Source organism: Pimephales promelas, chromosome 17, assembly GCF_988280905.1.
Source record: "Pimephales promelas chromosome 17, fPimPro1.hap1.1, whole genome shotgun sequence".
Lineage (NCBI taxonomy): Eukaryota > Metazoa > Chordata > Actinopteri > Cypriniformes > Leuciscidae > Pimephales > Pimephales promelas.
The window spans coordinates 17,124,630-17,146,429 of NC_142785.1; the positions used below are offsets into that span (position 1 = coordinate 17,124,630).

The 21,800-nt window shown below is 38.5% G+C and overlaps 1 protein-coding gene across 47 annotated transcripts in view; it reads right to left on the reverse strand.

The window, feature by feature from the left end:
* The window catches only part of ank3b (ankyrin 3b), a 205,528-nt gene that overhangs the window by 96,094 nt on the left and 87,634 nt on the right, over nt 1-21,800 (reverse strand). The window contains exon 1 of one of the 47 annotated variants that reach the window (XM_089122001.1): nt 6,914-7,046. The exons of the other annotated variants lie outside the window; for them this stretch is intronic. Within the exon in view, the coding sequence (XP_088978127.1) occupies nt 6,914-6,916 (3 nt within the window). The 5' untranslated portion in view covers nt 6,917-7,046. Of the gene's footprint in view, nt 1-6,913; nt 7,047-21,800 lie in introns of those variants that run through there. 47 annotated transcript variants of the gene reach the window in all.

Genomic DNA, 21,800 nt, shown 5'->3' on the forward strand with positions numbered 1-21,800 from the left:
TCTTTGATTTGGGCCAGTATGCAACTCCCCAGAATCCCCTGCATCATGCACTAACAATAACTCACATTGTCTTGTAAAAGTCTTTCATTATTAATGAGAGTCCACACAAGTTAAAGGTTATATATGTATTTTTTTAGCTGCCTCTATCTGTGATGTTTCAGATTGCAACCAATTTTTACAAGAGCGCTCGTGCCCTTGCGTGTGCTTGAACACAAGAGCGAACACTCATGGTACACGGCCACACTGAGACTTTCAACACACCGGAGAAAGCATCACACAACATGCTGGAAACTCATGTAAACTCCCACTGCAACGTTACAAAAATAGGATACTTTTATAAGCTTTACAATGAACTAATTCTCCATGCTCGTACCATGATAACGTTATATTTGTGGTGTTATTGCATTAGGCATTTCAATAACTATCGTGTATCTTTCACAATCAGCAATGTCAACATATAGGTGAATGTATAATATGATAACGAAAAAGGTTAGTGAACTAGACTGACCAATTTCAGTGTAACAGTAAGATCGTAGGAAGTAACATTGCTGTACTGAACATGTCTGGAAATGTGTGTTATAAACAATATGATAGTAGTGGGATGAGTGACGTTAGAGAGTAGATCTAGTACATACAATAAAAGTTGCATCCTAAAGTAGGGATGCACCGAATATTCGGCCGCCGAAAATTTTCGGCCGAAAATGGCCCAAAAGTGCATTTTCGGTTTTCAGCCGAAAGACTTTTATCACCGAAACAATACGGCCGAAATGTTGTGATGACGCAAACAGAAACCGCGACCTGCACGTGCTTGTCTGAAGCAACATGTCTGCGGTGCGGACGTATTTCAGTGTATCTGAACCCGCGAGGAGACGGAAGCCTTGTTTATCCACCTATAAACAACGTGCGCCGCCATGACGACGATTCCGGTTGCGGGCGGGTCAAGAGCGGTGCGCGCACTGTCTGTGGAGACTCGCGCTGCGGAGGCAGGCGAAAGTAAACAAGGCAGCGCGAGTCTCCACAGACAGCGCGCGCACCGCTCCAAACGGTCGAGGCGTTTATACTTGACGCGCTCTCCGTTTTACTATTCCTTGAAACGTCAGGGGACGACTCAAGTAACTGTCATCTAACCATCAGGAATCGGTGAGAAGAAGAAAGATAAACACATGACAATGCTTATTTTTTAGCAGGCTATTCCACCACCAATACAAAAATAATCATGTAAAACCCAGTAAACCCTGAGATTATTACTTGTGACATTACAAAAAATATATGGGATTGGGAACTATGTATATGTATGTATAGAACTAAATTAATGCTCTCTTAAATATTTAAATACATTCAAACATGTTTCATTAAGTTTCATGTACATTTGTATTAAACATGGACAATTGTTCATTTAAAAAGGCTTTTTATGTTATTGTATGCCAAATTTTTAAAATGTAAATTTAGACATGCAAACTGGCTGCTAGTGTGATGAGAAGTTTGCGCTCGGCTTTGTTTTTGAGAGAACGTTTCATTTTAAAACCTTTCTGCAGGCCATCAGATTATTATTTAGTGTATGGGGTCAAGTTTAACATTTTAGTTTGAATTTTATTTTATACTGTGCATTGTGCTAAATAAATATTTGCATAATTTGTAATTGATTTATTCTTTGAAAATATTAATATGCAATTGCAATGCCTTGATTTTAGTAAAGTTTGTACACAGTCATAGCCATAAATACAATGATACTAATAATTCTTTCGGTGTTTCGGTTTTCGGCCTTGGTTTCCTCTTTTTCGGTTTTCGGTTTCGGCCAAGAATTTTCATTTCGGTGCATCCCTATCCTAAAGCACCTACTTTTTGTTATCCTGGAACAGTCTTTTGTATTAATTTCATGTCTCATAAATGTTGTAGTTTATCTTGCCATTTCATTACAGTTTACCATTATTTCAGCATATCTAAAAACTTGTAATTTATCACAATAAAAATAGCAGAGGACTCTCCATACGATCTGCCGATGTTGATCCGATTCACGTTTGGCCTGACAGGCTTCAGCAGATCCATTTTTGTTTTGTTTTTTGTATTTATGTGGAGTTTGTGTTGGAGTGTGTGTTGTGTTGGAGGCAGAAGTTTTTTGGTGTTATCAGACTGCAGTGTCGTCACATAGCCATAGACTGTATGTAAAAAGGAAAATCCGACCCGGAGACTTCACATAGAAATAGTAATGTTGCAATGTGTGATTACAACCCTTCACACACAGGCAATAAAAAAGGATTCATTTTAGAAGAAAAGCTACATATAGTCCCTTTAAACAATAACTTCAGAAAATGTATGGAGATACAAAAGTAGCAAATGCTGATGATGAACTTTAAGAACATGCAAAGAGTCAAATGATATTATTTGAAACATGTTCAGGATTGGATTCATGTATATCAGCACATAGGACAAGTACAAGCCATGATCTGTATCTAGCTCCTACATTATCCATGACAAGCAAAACATGTGGCACAATTATTGAAGATTATGCTGTTATCCAGTCAGGAATGTTCCATTTGCAGCCAACAGAGTCGGATGAGCACATACAATGATTGTTTTACACACACGCACGCTGTTGTTTGTCTTCATAATGCGACTTGCCTGGAGGGAGGGGAGTGAGTGCAGTCGTTAAAGCCATAGAGAAAGGCTGTCAATTGACACTGCGCACACGCACACACAATCGCAGCATGCTCAGATAACAGCACATGCATGAAGAGAGCTGAGTGTGTGATGTATCTGTCCTCATTTCTGACGCTCTTCAGTGTAGAGTGCAGATAGAGCAGGACCGCAGAATGAAAGGGCGTCCTGTGTCACGCTTCATGATGATAAAGTGTTAGCTTTATCTGCAAAACTCATCAAGCATGGAGCATGAAAATAAAGGTGTAGGTGTTCACATCCCTCTATGCAAACATTCTTTAAATGTAAATATAAATATAAATGTACTAACTATTGTGAGATACTATATATATACATTTTAGTATATCTTCTCAAGGGACAAAACTACAGAAATGAAAATTGGATATATATTAGAGTAGTCAGTGTGCTGCTTGTATATCAGTATATATCTACTGTCCTCTGTAAAAAAACTCAACATATAGCCATTATTGACAAAATAGCTGGCAACAAAAGTTCACCCTAAGTGAACATGTCAAAACTGTGTCAAAAGTGTCAATATTTTGTGTGAGCACCATTGTCATCGAGCACTCCTCCTGGGCATGGAGTTCACTAGAGCTGCACAAGGTGTTGCTGGGACCCTCTTCCACTCCTCTATAATGACATCACGGAGCTGCTGGATGTTAGACATATGACGCTTCTCCTCCTTCAGCTTGAGGACGCCCCACAGCTGCTCAATAGGGTTCAGGTCTGGATACATACTTGGCCACTCCATCACCTTCACCTTCAGCTTCCTCAGCAAGGCAGTTGTCATCTTGGCGGTGTGTTTGGGGTCGTTATCATGCCGTTCGGCCCAGTTTCTGAAGGGAGGGCATCATGTTCTGCTTCAGAATGCCACAGTACTTTTTGGAATCCATGTTTCCCTCAGTGAAGCGCAGCTCCCCAGTACCACCAGCACTCATGCAACCCCAGACCATGATGCTACCACCACCATGCTCGCCTGTGGGCAAGACACAGTTTTCTTGGTACCACACATGCTGGACACTATCTGAGCCAAACAAGTTCATCTTAGTCTCATCAGGCCACAGGACATGGTCACAACGGCCATGCAAACCGACTTGTTGCAGTGTGTGGCAAATGGTCTGAGCACTGACAAGCAGACCTTCTGCTTCTGCAACCTCTAAAGCAATGCTGGCTGCACTCATGCGTCTGTTTTTTGAAGGCAGCTTCTGCACCTGACGCACCGCACAAGGTCTCGACTTCTTTGACCAATGCGAGGCCTGTTCCGAGTGGAACCCATCTTGGAAAACCTCTGTATGACCCTGGCCTGTACTGTAACTCAGTTTCAGGGTGTTACCAATCTTCTTATAGCCTAGACTATCTTTGTGGAGAGCAACAATTCTAATTCTCAAATCCATGAGGTGCCATGTTGAACATCCAGTGGTCAGTATGAGAGAATTGTACTCAACACCAAATTTTAAGTGCTCTAATACAAGATACACACATTTGTATGGTTCTGTCAAACCATGAGCAGGATACATAGGACTTTGCAATGTGGCTTTGCATTGTTAAATGACATGGTGCTGTTATTACTTAGGGCAAAACTAACTTTTGTTGCCAGCTATTTTGACAATTATGGCTGTGTGTTGTGTTATTTTCAGAAGAGAGAAATATACACAGCTATACAAGCAGCACATTGACTGCGCTAAAATATATTTCACTTCCATAGTATTGTCCCTTGAGAAGATAATACTAAAAGGTTTATATAAAGGTATATATATATATATATATATACACACATATATTTCTTTCTTTCTTTCTTTCTTTACTATTTTTCATCAAATAAATGCAGCCTTGATGAGCATTCTTTTTTTTCTTTTTAAACAGCTAATTTCTTATTGTATATTTAAAATGTTGACTTAAAAACATCAAATTCAGAGTGAAACAGTTTATTCAATAAGAGGATAAAATATAGGGCAGGAATGCTTTTACCAATGGGAATTGATCGGATCATGAAGAACCGCCTGCAACCATTTTTGGGCCCACTTATTGGAGATTAAAGGTCAAATTTCCCCTCAGGAATACTTGAAGTATCCCAATGGTTATATTCCCATCAAATATATCATTATTTGGAGAGAGAAAAAAAAAAAATATATATATATATATATATAATCAATGAGCTTCTAAATCTGGCACAATAAGGAACAATGTTTAGAGAAGACAACAATTTTGCCGCCTTAACCAGTGACTTGGTGGGCAACTAGTATGGGCAAGAGTGTATTTTAGTTAGTGTTCCTCTGAGACAATTTGTGAGGTGTGTGGGTCACTTCATGCAGCTGTCGAGATACATTGCAATAAGACGTTGTAGAGGCTTTGAGAAACTCCTCTTGCAGTCCAAACTGGGGCAGAGCAGCCCACAAAGTTAGTTCACGCTGACAACTGCAGAACAACAAATCAAATAAACAACTGACAACTGTAAAAGCACTATGCCACAGAATAATGACAGATCGATGTATTGGCCAGAACAGAACAAAAGATCTGACGATATTTGAGATTATTTGACTTAGATATGCCATGATAAAGAAAAATCTTTTTCAAAACACATATTACAAGTGTTTAGAAATGTACTTTTTGTATTTATGTTGATTTCATATGGTTAAGAAAAGTTTATATATAATGACCTTGCACCTTGAATACATGTCGAGTGTACACATCTTTCAAAACGTTTTCAAATGCATTGTTTTTATTAATTTCATGAATAATTAATTGATAAATAATAGCATCTTTTGGGAGTTGCACCACATGACATTTTATAACCTGAACTAGACTTGCTGTATTAGACTTACAAATTATATTTTAAGAGGCATAATGACCTTGACACACAGTCATGAGGTTATGAAGGGGTTTATAATATAATTCCCAAAATTTTTTCCAATTTTTTCAAACAAACACGAACGATGCTCAGGGCAATTCACCAGCGCTGCATCCACACAAGAGTTTAAGCCACGGCAATTTAAATATTCAAGTGCAAAACGCAAAAAAGAACACAATTTTTTACTCGCGAACTGTTTGGAAAGTTTTGTGTGGGCAGAAAGCTGCGTATCAGACAATGTGCGAATACTGAATTATTTGCGCTCTCTTTCACGTCTTCTTGCACTTGAACAGACAAATTCACAAACAAATATATCAAAAATGCCCGTCTCGGTGGGTATACAAGTAAAAATAGTCGGTTATGGCTTAAGTGAATGTAAACAGTAGAGAAAGATGTATTGGATCCCTGCATTCGGTCTTAAAGTGACAGCAGCCTAATATTTCTGATGCTGTTTGTGTCTTTAATTTATACAGTAAAGACTATCTGTTATTTAACATTTGATTAGTTTATTCAATGTCTCTACCTGAAAACTACTCTTACTAGTCTTGAATAGTTTTTTTTTTAAATTGATATTAGTTATGCTAGTAGCTTTAGCTGTGGTATCGAAACTTCGGGATTGTGAATTTTCACCGGTCTCTAAAATGTTGGTGTCATAACTACGTGTTTTTGCAAAAACAGTTTCAGGGCCGATAGAAAATATTTGTGTCTGGTAAATATTCTTAAGTCACCGGCCAATGGCAGGTATCAAAAGTCAGTCCACAACATGCCACGCCATTTCCACTCCCAGAACCTGCTGCACAATCCAATTCACAAAATCAGCCCCTGCACTGAATGAAATCAACAGTAGAGTTCAGATTTATATCAATCTAAATAACAAGCTTGCATATCTAATTGGATCCCAATGCCTTCCTCTTACAGATGAAACCGGAGCCCTTTCAAGCAATGCACCACTACACTCCAACCGTCCTCCGAAAACACCACACCATCACCATCTCATTCACTAACCCCAAACAAGGTCAAACCTAACAGCTTTCACCTTTTTTATGTTGTTTCAAACTTGAACTTACTGTTTCCACATCTTTTTTGTGCTCCATTGTCATTTTCACCTTGCAGTCTTGAACAATCCCGGTAGTTAATGACCTAGAGTTTGGAATCGGTCACTCCGGAGGTGCATTGAAGCTGAAAACACATGTCCTTGTCAACTTTGAGATACTACGGTACAATGTAAAAAGCTATTCGAAACGTCCCGGTCGCAATCCAGTAGCATTACTCTGCCCCACACACCACACAAATCCACTTTATCATCAATACGGATGCGGGACATTAGCACCGTTAGCCTACTCCCATTCCCAGCTGTCACCCTCTGCTCCAACCAGCTTCACATACTTGATCGGATGGGACGGCACTTACCATATTTGTAGGCACTAGTGGTCTCTCTCCTGGCTGAATGTAATCATGATCTGGTGGACCGAAATAGCAGCGGGCCCCTCCGTGCGGCAGGCCTCCCCGACTGGAATCTGTCCTGCTCGAATCTTATTGTCATCCTGCTTATCAGCTCTTTTTACACACCCCCTCCCGTCCCCTCCGCTGCACAAATACCCCGGCACAGGCAGCCAGATTCAGCACAACTCAACCCGCCGCTACTGTTAGGAGCCAGTCAGCCATGCTGGAGTACAGCAGCCCAGCTTAAGGGGGATTTGGGGGCATTTCCCCAGGTATTATGAGCGGTTGCGGTGTTGCCCTGATCCGGGGCTCTGCCAATCAGCACCTCGGTGTCTCTGGACTAGACTGGACTAGTTTGCCCTCTGTCTTTTATCTCTCTCTCTCTCTCTCTCTCTCGCTCGTGTTTCTCTGGGAGGTTGCAGCAGTCTCTGCCCGCATCAGCAACATTACACCACCAGCACCAGCCAACCCCAGCCCCCGTCGCCACACACACACACACATTTCTACAGTGCCCTTTCAGTTACCCATCTCATTAATTAAATCAATACCACTGACAGTATATCACAGTGGATTTTGAGATAGCCTAATCTATTCCCATTTCAAGTGGAAAATGATCAAAGCTAGAGGAACTAGATATTACATTATACTGTAAAAACAATGGTTGCTTTAAGTTGAAATGTGCCATTTGCGACTATAATGCGCCTGTATGTTTAGAAAATGCAACTTTATGGTAAAACATTGTTACCCAGAGAGTATATACAGTGGATATAGTTTTGGACACTAAAAAATTCAATGCATTAGATATCAAACAAAAGTGATGTCTTTAAAAAATAATGTTTTTTTTTTCAACTAACTTCACTTTTCTAAAACATTTTTCAATCATTTTTAACCAAGTGGTCTTAAGATCATATATATGAAAGTATTTAGTTTGTTCCCCTCAAGTTCACACAGGTGTCCCAGCAGAATGAACATTTTACAATATAGCCTATACAGTATATTGTTTTAAAGTTTAAAACCTAACTAACTTAATTTTGTGTTTTTATGTTACTTTGAAGCAAATGCATTATTTTTAAATATTTTGTTACATAATGAAAATACGTTTTTGTATTGTGGATTAAATGTGCAAATACATTTTGTGGTTTTCACTAAAATATTAATCTGTTTTAATTGATGATATAATATTAAGAAATGTTTCTTGAGCAATAAATCAGCATGATGAAAATTTAGCTTTGCCATCAGAAATAAATTACATTTTAAAATATATTTCAATAGAAAACAGTTTGTAATATTAAAAATCTGTATTTCTGATCAAATCTTCATGAGAATAACTAACATTTAAAAATCATATCGACCACAAAGTTTTGAACGTGTCAGCCCTCATTTCCCCTTTATAATATTTTTTTTTAATGATTTGAAGACAAATAAAATATAATTTGCAATATCACTTCATTACAGCCCAAGTAAGAACAATATTTAACCATTATTATACTGGAAAAATCATTCATTCAATTCATTCCAAATAATGTTTTTTGAACAGTCTAAAAATGAAAGTAACAATAAAGGGAAGGAGTTAGCGAAGGGTCATTAGTAAAAAATAATACATTTTTATTTTTCAAAAATGTTTCCCAAACACTTCCCGTCTGCCATTGGTAAAACAACTAGAAAGTCCCTCCCCAAACTCATCCTATTGGCTGAGTCAATGTTCCTGTGTCAAGTTGACTGGATTCTCGCACAAACAAAACAACGTTTTGATAAAGCAACAGTGTTGACACCAGCGCAGTCTCATCCCAAGACGTCATATATCTGACGTCTTGGGACGTCTTTTGACCATACGTCAACATCCGTCGTTTTAGGGTACCCTTTAACGTCGGTTAGATGACGTTATCAGATCCTAACCCTACCCCAGACCTAAACCTACCCCGTCACCTAACTGACGTTAAAGGTAAAGCGTCAGTTGTATGACGTCCCAGGATCGTCATGTAACTGATGTTAAAGGGTACCCTAAAACGGATGAGACTGTGTTATTGACACTTGGTGTATATATAGTTATCTCTACAAGTAAGAGAAAGTATTTGAACAATTCACAACCAAATAATCCAAAAATGCATTTGTGATAAAGAGAGATTTGCTATTATTGGCCAATAGCCCACAAACCAGAGACAAGTATCAAATCATCAAATCGATTATAATCCACTAAATGTCATAGACAGACGCTCATGTTTGCTTACTAAACATAGACCTCAAAGACATGTGATTATAGTGGGACACAAGTTGAGGATCTGTACGTCTCAGTAATGCAGTGTTTCCATAGCAACCCAACCTCACTGCAGAGGGGACACGAGCCCTGAATTTCATACTTTGCAGTCACGTGACTACCATGGATACCTGGCGGGTGTCACGGTGTCACGGGTTCATGTCTCGTTGTGTTCCCCCCCCATTATTGTGTATTTGGTTCAGTCCTGTTCCAGTTTTCCCGCTCCTCGTTTGTGGTCATGTTTACCGCCTGTGTTCTTAGTTCATTTGCCCAGCTGTGTCTTGTTTCACGTATCTGTTGCTCTGTATGTAAGCCCTGTGTTTTAGTTCAGTCCTTGTGAGTTCTTGATGTTGTTATGTTTGCTATTCCTGTCTTCGTGTTCCTGTTCTTAGTTCCCTCAGGATTACCTGTTTGGTAAATAAAGGGTTGCGATTGGATTCACTCTCTGCTTCATTCCTGCCAGCACGTAACAGCGGGCAACAAACGCTGACAAAATGGCGACAAACAGTGGCCAACCAGGGGAATTGCAGCCTTCCAATTAATTTCTAATACTAAAATCAATGAACTATTTAGACCATGATGTCACCAAATGTTAAAATTAGATATGAAGAAAAGATTAACATACACGGAACGTGCGATCCATACACAGCACCCGCTAATGTTTCTGCTTTGAAGCTGGCAAAGTCTCTACCAGACTTGGCGTTAGGAGATATCTTAAAGAGAATCCGTCACCTTACACCACACGAAAAATGAAAATGGAAAGTACAGATAACTATCTTTGTTTCAAGAGTGGATGGGAGGTGAAAAACAGGAATATCTTCATAATCAAAGCAAAGGTCCGTTTGCTTATGTTTGCAGCTATAATGTTACAAAGTGACATCTGTTCCATCGTGTGATGAAGTCTTCATCTGAATATGTACACCCTGCCTGCTGACAGCTTGATAAGAAAAAAATAAAAACGTATGCCTACTGTATCATATATGGCTAGCACTAGCAGAATGTCAAACATTGTAGCCTATGCTTATCCACTCTACATTGCATCAGACAACAGACAAGAGCAGTGAAATGTGTATAATCCTGTTAAAACTCTATTAGGCAGTATAGTAATAATAAGTGTACTAGCAAAGTAACTGCAAGTAATAAGTAGACGCAGTACAACAGTAATGTGTCATTTATTCTCTATTTATCTTCTCATATGATATCAAATCACTAAACAGTTACAGACGAACGCATTCTCTGACCTACTAGCAAACGTGTAAACACATTTATGTTAAGATTACACGATTGAAAGTGCATCCAATCGCACAACTGGCATGACGTTTACACCTCAAAACACCAACTTTTGTTAAAACTGGTGACGTCCTGGCAAGGTCCTTGATTATTTGGGTTTCGTTGCTAGAGAACAACGTTCTTGCCCACCAGCCAGTATTTGTGACGTCACATGCAAAGTATGAATAGAGTTTACCTTCACACAAACACACAGTACGAGAAGACGTGATCTGACACATCTGCTAACTTATCTATATAATTTAACATTGATTGTTTAACTCTGGAAACGTGTGAGCAGTGAACTTGCGGATTAACATTAATCTGCTAATAATCATTTCTTACTCTCTGCCTATTTAAAGAAGCACTTCCTGCCAAGACATCTCAATTTAAACTTCCATTTAGACAATCAGTGGACAATGTTTAGAAACAGGGCTTTATCCTTCTGGACAATCAGTAGTCCCGTCAGTGAGTAGCCTACACTCTGTCCCCTTTGAATCAACCACAACGACCACCAACACTCAAGTAACTTGTTCACAGCGACCCTTGAGACACAAAAGAAATGAGCAGGAATTCAAAATCGATCTTGGAGGGAATAAACGAAGAACGAATTGCCCGCTGATAGCTAAATTCATTTGCACTGTCTGTATTTGACTAATTTCTTTTTATTACTAATATTTTACTTTGTTATTTATTGTCTACAATTGTAAACACACTTGAGAGAAGAAGTGTGTCCTTTAAGGGAAAATTCTTCAATTGCCATGAAAATGGTGAAAATCATTGATCACTTTTACACATTATTACAATCTTTCATGATTGTAAGAATTCACACTTTATTTCAAATTTTGAATGTATAATATATATATATATATATATATATATATATATATACACACACACACAAATTTAAGCCAATCTCATGAGAAAACGTAACTATTTTATGAGGAGGCAATTGCGTAAAAAAAACCCATTTGATTTGATTTATGATGATTTTGGAAGGGAAAAAAAAGTAAGCAAGAAGGTCCAAACTGTAAGAACTTAGAAATGAGATCGTTCAAATTCATACAAATTAGCCAATTTTACAAAGCAATGAATTGTTATTGGAGTGTGTTAGAATTTTCTAATAACATTTATTTATTTAGCTGACGCTTTTATCCAAAGCGACTTAAAATTGCTATATTTGTCAGAGGTCACACACATCTGGAGCAACAAGGGGTTAGGTGTCTTACTCAGGGACACATTGGTGTCTCACAGTGGATTCGAACCCGGGTTTCTCACACCAAAGGCATGTGTCTTATCCACTGCACCATCACCACCCACCAGAATTATAATACATTTTTCCTCAACTTCACCCATTAATACACCAACGGCAGTGTCAGCCATGCAAGGCGCAATTCAGCTCGTCGGGAGCAGCTGGGTTTAGGTGTCTTGCTCATGGACACCTCGACACTTGGTCAGGTGGAACCGGGAATTGAACCACCAACCTTCTAGTTTGTAGACTAGCTACTTGAACCACTGAACCACTGCCGCCTCTTATAAGCCTGCGATAAGGTTAAAACAATAAAATAATTACGACAACAACAAAAAAAATAATAATAATTTTAAAGAGTTCTGAAAGTAAATTAGGGCGAAATAAAAAGTTTGGTCACACTTTAGATTAGGGTTCAATTCTCACTAGCTAACTGTTGACTACTACTTTTGCCTGAAAACACTCCTAATTACTGCTTATTAATAATTAGTAAGGTCATTGTTTAGATCAGGGATAGGGTTGGGTAGGATTAACGGATGTAGAATATGGTCATGTAAAATAAGGCATTAATGCTTTATAAGTATACTAATTAATAGCCAATATCCTAGTAATATCCATGCTAATAGTTAATAATTTACCAAAAGTTTTAATAAAAGCGCCTTAAAAGTTGAAACACACAACATGAATTAAGTGCTGATTGCAGTTTTGCATAGCACTTGGTTCACAGAAATGCAGACACAATATTTGAAAGAAACCAAGCGGTAAACTTCTCTCATCAGTAACTGCCATGGTGATCACTGGAAAATGATGCAGAACAATAACTTGCTTATTTTATGTATTTGGTTTTTGAGTTAGGCTGGCTTTGTGCTGAAATACAGCGGACAACAATGGTGCAATACACTGTAGTGAATTCACCGCTTACGTATTCTTCCTGTGTTACAGGCTCAAGAGATTTTCTGTTTCGGACTATGTTAGATAGGATGACAGCAAGGTGTTGACCTCTCCAGGTCAACTCAATCAATACTGAATCTCTCATATCTCTTGTGTTGCTGTTAAAGTTGGCATGAATTAGAAGTTGAGACAGTCTTTTGAAGATAAAATAAAAAATGGGGTGGGACTTGTTTTGTCCATTGGGAATAGATTGGATGGTTCCAATGGTTCCTCAAGTCAGTAAACACATCATCAGAGAAGAGGTGACGCTGCAAGAGGGCTGGGAATTTATTTTGTTTAAAGATAACGAGTGAACATGAATTTACTGTATGTGTCATTTGCGTCATTATTTAAAGCGGGATTCACCCACCAAACGCAAGGTGCCTTTAATGGTTGTTTAACCCAAGGTGCCTTGAGTTTGCTGACAATCACATATTAATCACGTCTTGCGCATCTTTTTTCAAAATAATTGCCATCTGCAAACAAATGAATCTTTTCTCAGAACCAAGTTCCCTTTAATTCAAATTAACACTGGAATATTTGATGTTTTTTTCACATACAGACACACACACACACACACACACACACACACACAGCATCTGTGGGCCAGTCCAGCTGCGTCTGTTGCTGTGTGCTCCTGTATGAACTTGTTGATCTGTCCAACACATGATTCTGATGTGGTCTCACACAAAGTGTACATCTGGATTCAAGCTCTGACAGATCTCCAGAGAACCACACAACCGTACAAACACACACACACACCCAGAAGACCACTGTTTACCAAGAGTCCGAAAATGAGTCTGAACATTACTCAACTAAATCCAATGATGAAGAGTTTTTTTTTTTATTCACTAGCTACAGAAAACAGTTCATAACTATACAGGAAATTCTATATAAATATCTACAGGAAATAGTTCTAGAAATTAGTTTGTGTTTACATCTTATTATTTTTTTTAATTGGTATCAATTCTAAATTAAAAAGTTTATGTTGTGTATATTTTATGATATTGTTTTAAAGAGATGACACTCGAAGTGTCATATGTTCTCTGTGTTTGTCTTTAACTTTGGTCATTCATCCTGTTTTCCTCTTGTTAACTCGTTACCTTGTTAAGCTTGCTACCCCTTGTTTATCTTGTTGTGTCTCTTTTTGTCAGTTGTTGTTTGTAATGGTTCCAGTTCTATTACTACTTCTAGTTTCAGTTTTTGTTTATTACTTTATTAAAAACCCTGCACTTAGATTCTGCTCCCGCTTATTACAATACTTATTACACTTACAATTACAATACTTACTGTACATTTTTATCATGACGTTTCATGACTGTATTCATTTCCATCAATTTTGAAGGCCTAGAAATCATCTTACAAATAATTTATTATCCCTTCACAACACTATACATATTTAACCAACTTTTGTAGAGAGAGAGAGAGAGAGAGAGAGAGAGAGAGAGAGAGAGAGAGAGAGAGAGAGAGAGGAGGAGGATATCTTCTCCTGTATTCAAAGTCAGAACATATAAAAAAAAGAACTGTTTTTATTGACAATAATAATGTTTTTTGAGCACCAAACCAGCGTATTAGAATATTAGAATGACTGAAGTAACGGCTGCTGAAAATTCATGCTTCAAAATTACATTTTGAAATATATTAAATTTGAAAACTTATTTTAAATTGTAAATAATCCACGATATTATATGCTAAAGGGTTAGTTCACCCAAAAATTAAAATTATTTCATAAATGGCTCACCCTCATGTCGTTCCAAGCCCGTAAGACCTCCGTTCATCTTCGGAACACAGTTTAAATATATTTAAGATTTAGTCCAAGAGACATCAGCAGTCTTACTGAAAGTGGATTGACAACAGAACCGGAAGAGAATACAATGCTGAATAAAGTCGTAGTTTTTGTTATTTTTGGACCAAAATGTATTTCCGATGCTTCAACATTCTAACCAACCCACTTATGTCACTGTACTACTTTGATGATGTCTTTATGTATGTCCTAGACAGGGACAGAATACCGTGTTTACATTTTCAATTTATGCTTTGGACGTGACGTCACAAGTACTGGCTGGCGGGCGAAACCCAGTAAACAAGTCAAGGATCTTGCTAGGACGTCACCAGTTTTTATACAAAAGTTAGTGTTTCGAGGTGTAAATGACACGCCAGATAGTTGTTGTGTGATTGGTTGCACTAACCAGATGAGATAAGCAACGTTCACAGAATAACGTTACACGTCTGTGCAGTGATCATTCCATCACTCAAGGTAATTTCAACATTTGTTAGAATACAATAGGTGTATGATCATGTAATTAACCGTGTCTTTAAGTTAACCTGTAGTTTCGTCAATCAACGCCACCAGCTGGTTTGGCGAGTCAGCTGTTTGTGTTATGAGGCTAACTGTACGCTCACACCACCTTCGTGAGAGTGGCACTTTGACGCTCTCGCCGGTGGCGGTGTAAACGCAGCTGTCGTATTTTGCTAACAACAACAAAAGTGTGTGATAGGTTGTTTTGAGGTTTGTGATATCTATGGTTTTCAATGAGAACAGTAGAGCTAGATTTTATTTACGGAGATATTATTACTGCTCAATTATCTAAAAAATAAACCTTGTCTGCTTTACACAATTGAACTACCTTCACCTTGGAGTTAATCCTAGTCCATAGCTATGCAGCTAACTCGCTAACAGACTTGATAGCTACTAGAAAGACCTGGAACTACAGGACTCTAAATTGAAAATACCCGTTTGTTACCCGCCAGGCATCCATATAAAGCTCTCAGACTAAATCTTAAATATCTTGTGTTCCGAAGATGAACGGAGATCTTACAGGATTGGAACGACATGAGGGTGAGCATTAATGACATAATTTTCATTTTTGGGTGAACTAACCCTTTAACTGTATTTTTATCAGATGAAAGCAGCTTTCTTATATATAAAAAATCTTACAGACACCAAACTTTTAAATCTACAGTATTTTACTTGCTACTAAATGCTTCAAACAAAACACTCACTTTTACTGTTTTCAAAAGATGTGATGTCACTGACCTGACAATTATCAGCAAAGCCATTCATCCTCAGAAGTGTTCATGTCATCAACCAAAAGTCCCTTATAAACACTATTTTGTGTTTCAGCGAACTGATAAAAAGCTTTGCACCCAGAGTTGCGTCCCAGTCCAGCAATATCAGACCTCGTAGAACAAACTGTAGGCATGACATCAGAGACTCTGTGACGTATGTCATGATCCGTGAGCAGATCACAAGATCATCGTCCCCTTACTGTTGAACAGTGCCACTCTTAGCTCATTTAAAGCCCATTAGGACTGATTATCATTACTAAAACATCCCTGTCCTGACTCGCTTTCAGCACAGTATAAGCGAACAACGCCGTTCGAGGCACAAAAGCTCATTAACTCCAGCTCAAGAGACGGCAGGCGTCCCAACAGATCCGGCCTGGACTAATGAACAACAGTCAGCTCACATTAGCCAGCGGTCTGAACACTTCGTCCATCTGCGCCTGGCACAATATACTGAAGTATTACATTATTCACAATGAGTGCATGAACTGCATATGTCTGAACATTTCATGACACCTCCTTTCACACACCTTAGGTCGGCTTTATCAGTGTTAGCCAGTCTTCAATTGTCTATGCGAGTAAATGCTTAAAAATGCAAACAATACAATTCTTGGAATGCTTGATTCTGATTGGTCAACTGTGGTATAATTGTGGTTGATGCTAAAATATGAGCAACTGATTTCCTGCAAGTTTTAAGCTGATCTGCAAGTAAGACAATAATTATTTCCAATGAATTTGTCCTATGCATTTAACCCATCCGGTAGAATTTGTCCTATGTGTTTTTGACCATGATATTTTTTTTCAGTTTTCAATATCAGTTTTCTATTTAAAGAGTAACTAAACCCTAAAACAACTTTTTTTAGTTAATGATCTCGAAGAATGGATCTTTATTAATACCAGTCATTGATTCGAGTTACTTTTTTGACATTTGTGTATAAAGTGTTTTATTTCTACAATATATGGTGTAAAAACGTAATATTGCTGCCCTCTTCAGGTTGAACGGTGGCTACTGCAGTTGAATTTTCCTATTGAATGTTAGCGGTTCTTCGTGACGTACACACGTTTCAGCTCACTACACTCTTGAGCTACGCCCTTGGCAGTATAAAAACCACCTTGTTTCGTCAAAACCACTGTAGTGAGTCAGGAGTTGAAATTGCGAGTATTAAATACGATCAGGATAGACTGTCTTAGCATCTATTTCGTCCCCTCTATCTCCGCTGGGGTCTGCCCCCTTTTTCAGCATTTTTCAAAAATTGCCAGTGGGTGGAGTCAGACTCTGACCAGGGGTTTAGTTACCCTTTAAATATATTTTAAAATGCTCGGTTATTTAAAATAAAATTATTCTTTTGATAGTTTAGCTGGAATTTCAGCATCATTACTCTCCAGTCTCCAGTGTCACATGATCGTTCAGAAATCGATCTAATAAGCAGACGTGGTTCTGAATTATTAAAGCATAAGACTATAATAACAATTTATATAAAATTATTTTTTTATTTTATTTTGTTTTTCTCATCTCACCATGGGCACTATATGAGCCAGCACTGCCCATGACACCCCCCTCAACAATAGATAGACGCATGATGTTCCTGAAACCAATCCAAACTCTCTTGGAAACCCATGATGAAGCTTCAGAAGTGTCCTACTTTCACAAAATTGTAATCAAATGCACCTCATGCTGAATATTCAAACTGTTGCGGTTCAATAGTGCATATAATTAACACTGCAGACTCATCGGTTCACGGTTTTTGATCCAAAACCAAGCTCTGAAACTCATTCGATTTATTTTCTACATTCTACAGAATAAAACAAAGACAACCAAGCCCAATATTCAAATCAAATGTGAAAATTCAGATACTGTAAACAGAGCTTGTGTCTGATAACCCTTCAGGACATCTGAGTGTAAGAAAAAGTGTAATAAATTGCACATCAAAATCAAAGCTGTGTGTGTGGTGAAGAAATCGTCTGTTCTCCCATATGGATGTCTCACGGTTCAGCTGCCCCTTCAGCACCCAATCACAACCTCTATTTTTCACCCGCCACCGGTCAGAGACACACACACACACACACACACACACACACTTGTCTGGCCTGAAATTCATCAGGCTATATCTATTTCAACATTTCTGTTCCAATGAAAGAGAAAAACAAATGTTCAGTGTAAAAATCACTGCAGAAAGGCCCGTTTTGCATTCGTAGTTCAAGGACAAAGACAGCAGATGCACAGTACAAAAACTGTATGAAAAGTACAGGGCATTCTTTTCATCAGAACACGATGATGCCCAAAGCAGTGCTTTAACAGGAGAATCTGGACACTCTCAGGCCATCAGAGTCAGGTAGAGATATTTCTGGACTCTCTGTAGAGTGAAGAGTGGAGCTTTCACCCGTGACACACACATACACACTGACTGGCACCGGATATTAATTAGACCAACAGCTCCTGGTCGTACGTACGTCAATCTGAGCTCCCCCACACCAGGAGTGATATCACCGTCTACGCATGAGGAGGAAACCCCTGCTGAAATGAGTAGATTAAAACAGAAGGAATGGATGCTGATCCAAGATTTAGTATTATTATTTTAAAAATGTTTATTTTACAAGGTTAGGCCCTAAAGTTGTTTTCATATCTATATATCGTTTCCCCCCCCCCCCCCCATTTTCTTCTCGGTTCGGTTCATTTTCACAAAGCAACCTTTCAAAGGACACCAAATTGTGTTTACGTTTAAGTCACGTGCCACTGCAACTGTCCTTATTGGAGTTTCCTCTGCATCATCTGTCTAAATGATTGACAGGTTCGCTCCATGAGCTTGTTGTGGCTTGAGTTGTAAATGTCGAGACAAAACAGTGGCGTCATGCCACTTCAAGTGATTTGGATTCAGATTTTTCCTCCCTGATCATTTTTTTGTCACAACTTTATTCATATTATGCTCCATAAGCCTATAACGACTCAAATGTATTCTTCTGAATGTGTAAATAAATTGGTAAGCATCAGCCCACCCATTTTTCCTAATATGGTGTCTGTATATGTCAAATCTAACAAATGTAATGTGACGCTCTATTTGCTGTGTATGTTCAAGCAACTCATTCGTCTCGCACGTTGAGCTGGCAATGTTTTACAGATGGACTTGAAGTGGTAAGTGGGCAAAGCAACAAATCTGCATTGAATTAGTTATCGGATGATATTAAAAGGTAGTGGGATTATTTGTGGTTGACCTGGAAATTTTAACTTGATCAAAAATGTATTTGATATTAGCTGTGTAATCAGAGCAGTGTAACGTTATCGATAGCTAGCCTAGTCTAACCGTAAACTAGTTGGCTAACGTTACATCCTGCCATAGACCAACGCCACTTTTGCGTCATCGAAGGGTAACGCCCCCTTTTGGGGGAAAACACCTCTATACTGTCTATGGGAAAACATACGGATTCCCATGAGAACAGAACTCGCACTAGATCTGCAAAGTTTCTTGATAGCAAAAATGGCACAAACTTACATGTAAAGAAGCTAACGTTACTGAATACGGGGTTACAGAGGTGTCCCTTTGAAATGGTCGAAAACTGGATTAATGACCCCACACAGCGGCCAAATATGGATTATTCAGACATCTAACGTTACCACTATCTCGTGGAATCACCAAGTAAGTAGCCATTTTTATTTATTCATTTATCATTTACACACTCACTGTAGCCTATGACAAACTACTAGACGATGAGGCCATGTCACTTGGATCATATTTAACTTGATTTAAGCTATTGACAGTTTTGTTGCCGACTAGCTATTAGAAAGACTAAGCTGTTAGCAGCTAACGTTACCTTATTAGACTATGTCAATAGCTTAAATCAAGTTAAATATGATCCATTCATCGTCTAGTTTGTCATACTGTGAGTGTTAATGAAAAAAAAGGCTACGTACTTGGCGATTCCACGAGATAGTGGTAACGTTAGATGTCTGAATAGTCCATATTTGGCCGCTGTGTGGGGTCATTAATCCAGTTTTCGACCATTTCAAAGGGACACCTCTGTAACCCCATATTCAGTAACGTTAGCTTTTTTGCTATCAAGAAACTTTGCAGATCTAGTGCGAGTTCTGTTCTCATGGGAATCCGTTTGTTTTCCCATAGACAGTATAGAGGTGTTTTCCCCCAAAAGGGGGCGTTACCCTTCGATGACGCAAAAGTGGCGTTGGTCTACACAAAGCCAATAAGCCATAGTAATGTTATCTGATCGGTTTTGAAACATAGATACTTTAACTCAGTCCTCAGATGTTGCTAGCTCCGTTAAGGTATTTCTGTCCCTCCAAAACTGCATTGAAATGGTATGTTTAGCATCCAGAATGATCCATATCACCCGTCAGAAAACAATTGCAATGTCTCAGATTGTTCTTTGGCTTGAACGATGCCCCTGAGACAAAAGATATGAAAAATTATATGAAATGATATTAAAAAAAAGAGTTAGATTTGATGTCAAGAACATTTGATTTTGAGATACAAAACCGGATGATGTTTGATGTCATTAATTTCCAGGTAACATTTTTTTTATGAGATTTATGATTCAGTGAGTAACTACTTACATTTCAGTCAGGGCATACATAAAGCTTTAAGAATATATTGAATTACAGTCACTGATGTGTGTACAGTTTGTCACAGGGAAGTGATGAAGTCTTTGCTCAGGAGGTCATGCAGTCCACAGTCAGGAGAAAGTGTTTCCCAACTCACCCTGTCAGCTGATGAACAGCAAGCAGAAGAGAAGAGAAAATAAGGCCAATCTCTCTCCCTGATGTTTGCAGAGCTCAGCAGAAAGTGGGCGGCTCTCTGGAGCTCTGGAGAAACATGCCTTCATTCTCTCAGTAAAAGCAGACTGATTTGCACTAATGGATAAAGGCAATGTGTCTAATGGCTTTCTGATCTCAATAATACCTGATCGACATCTCAAATCAACCAGTAAATGCGCATTTTTGCTTTCATTTCCTGTAGACAAGAACTCATTAAACACTGTTGTGCATGTACAGGCGTGTGTGTGTCAGCACTGGGAAATGAATTGTGATTCTTTGATTTTCCTGTGTTCTATTTTACGCTGTATCAGCTAACTGTCCTCTGTGATTTAAATCTCTCTCTCTCTCTCTCTCTCTCTCTCTCTCTCTCTCTCTCTCTCTCTCTCTCTCTCTCTCTCTCTCTCTCTCTCTCTCTCTCTCTCTCTCTCTCTGTGTGTGTGTGTTTTATAATCTCTCTTCAATTCCATTTTAGGCTTAACCCCATTTTTATTTCCTACACTACTTCCTTCAGCTTTCTGTCTCATTGAAACACAGTTTCTCTCTCCTCTTGCTCTTCTCTATTTCTCTGGTTTAAATCAAGGAGTCAAGGTTTAGCTGGTTAGCATAGTCCCCTGCTGGTGGATACTGTAACTACACCATTATTGAAGTACAAAAAAAAAAAGCCTTTTCTTAGGAAGCCATATATAAATTGTATTTAATTATATTACACTGTAAAAATGAATACGACTGAATATGTGTGATAGATGTGACCAGTAGAGGATAAATGAACACAGAGGCAGCAGGCTACTGCGAACGTTTAGGGGTTTATTACCATAGGATGGGGTTACAAAAATAAAGCCAATGCTAACCCAATGGTGGTAAACCAAACATAACAAAAATCAAATAAAAATAAACTAAAGAAAAGAAAAGATACAATAACGATGGGTTACTGCATTGCCTCTCAAATATTTACTGAGATCCAGGCCAGGGCCCACAGAACCTGTTCTCTCACGGAACACCTCCACATACAGAAACAATTCACAAATTTATACCTTGGTGGCCAGCACCAATCAACACACAAAGGGGGATACACAGACACATAATGGCCATTACACACAATAACGCATATGAAAAACACCCAATATACATAAACAAACACCTCAAATAATACTGCCAAATGAATTCACTTAATAAATGTACTCCTTATAAACAAACAAGAGAAAAGCAAGCAAAATAGTCTCTGGAGTTCCCCCGCAGTGGAAACCGGAATGGTTGTGGCCCAATCGTCGGCCGGAACCATATATATGTCCGCTGTTTCCACTCGAACCCCTTTTGACGGTGCACC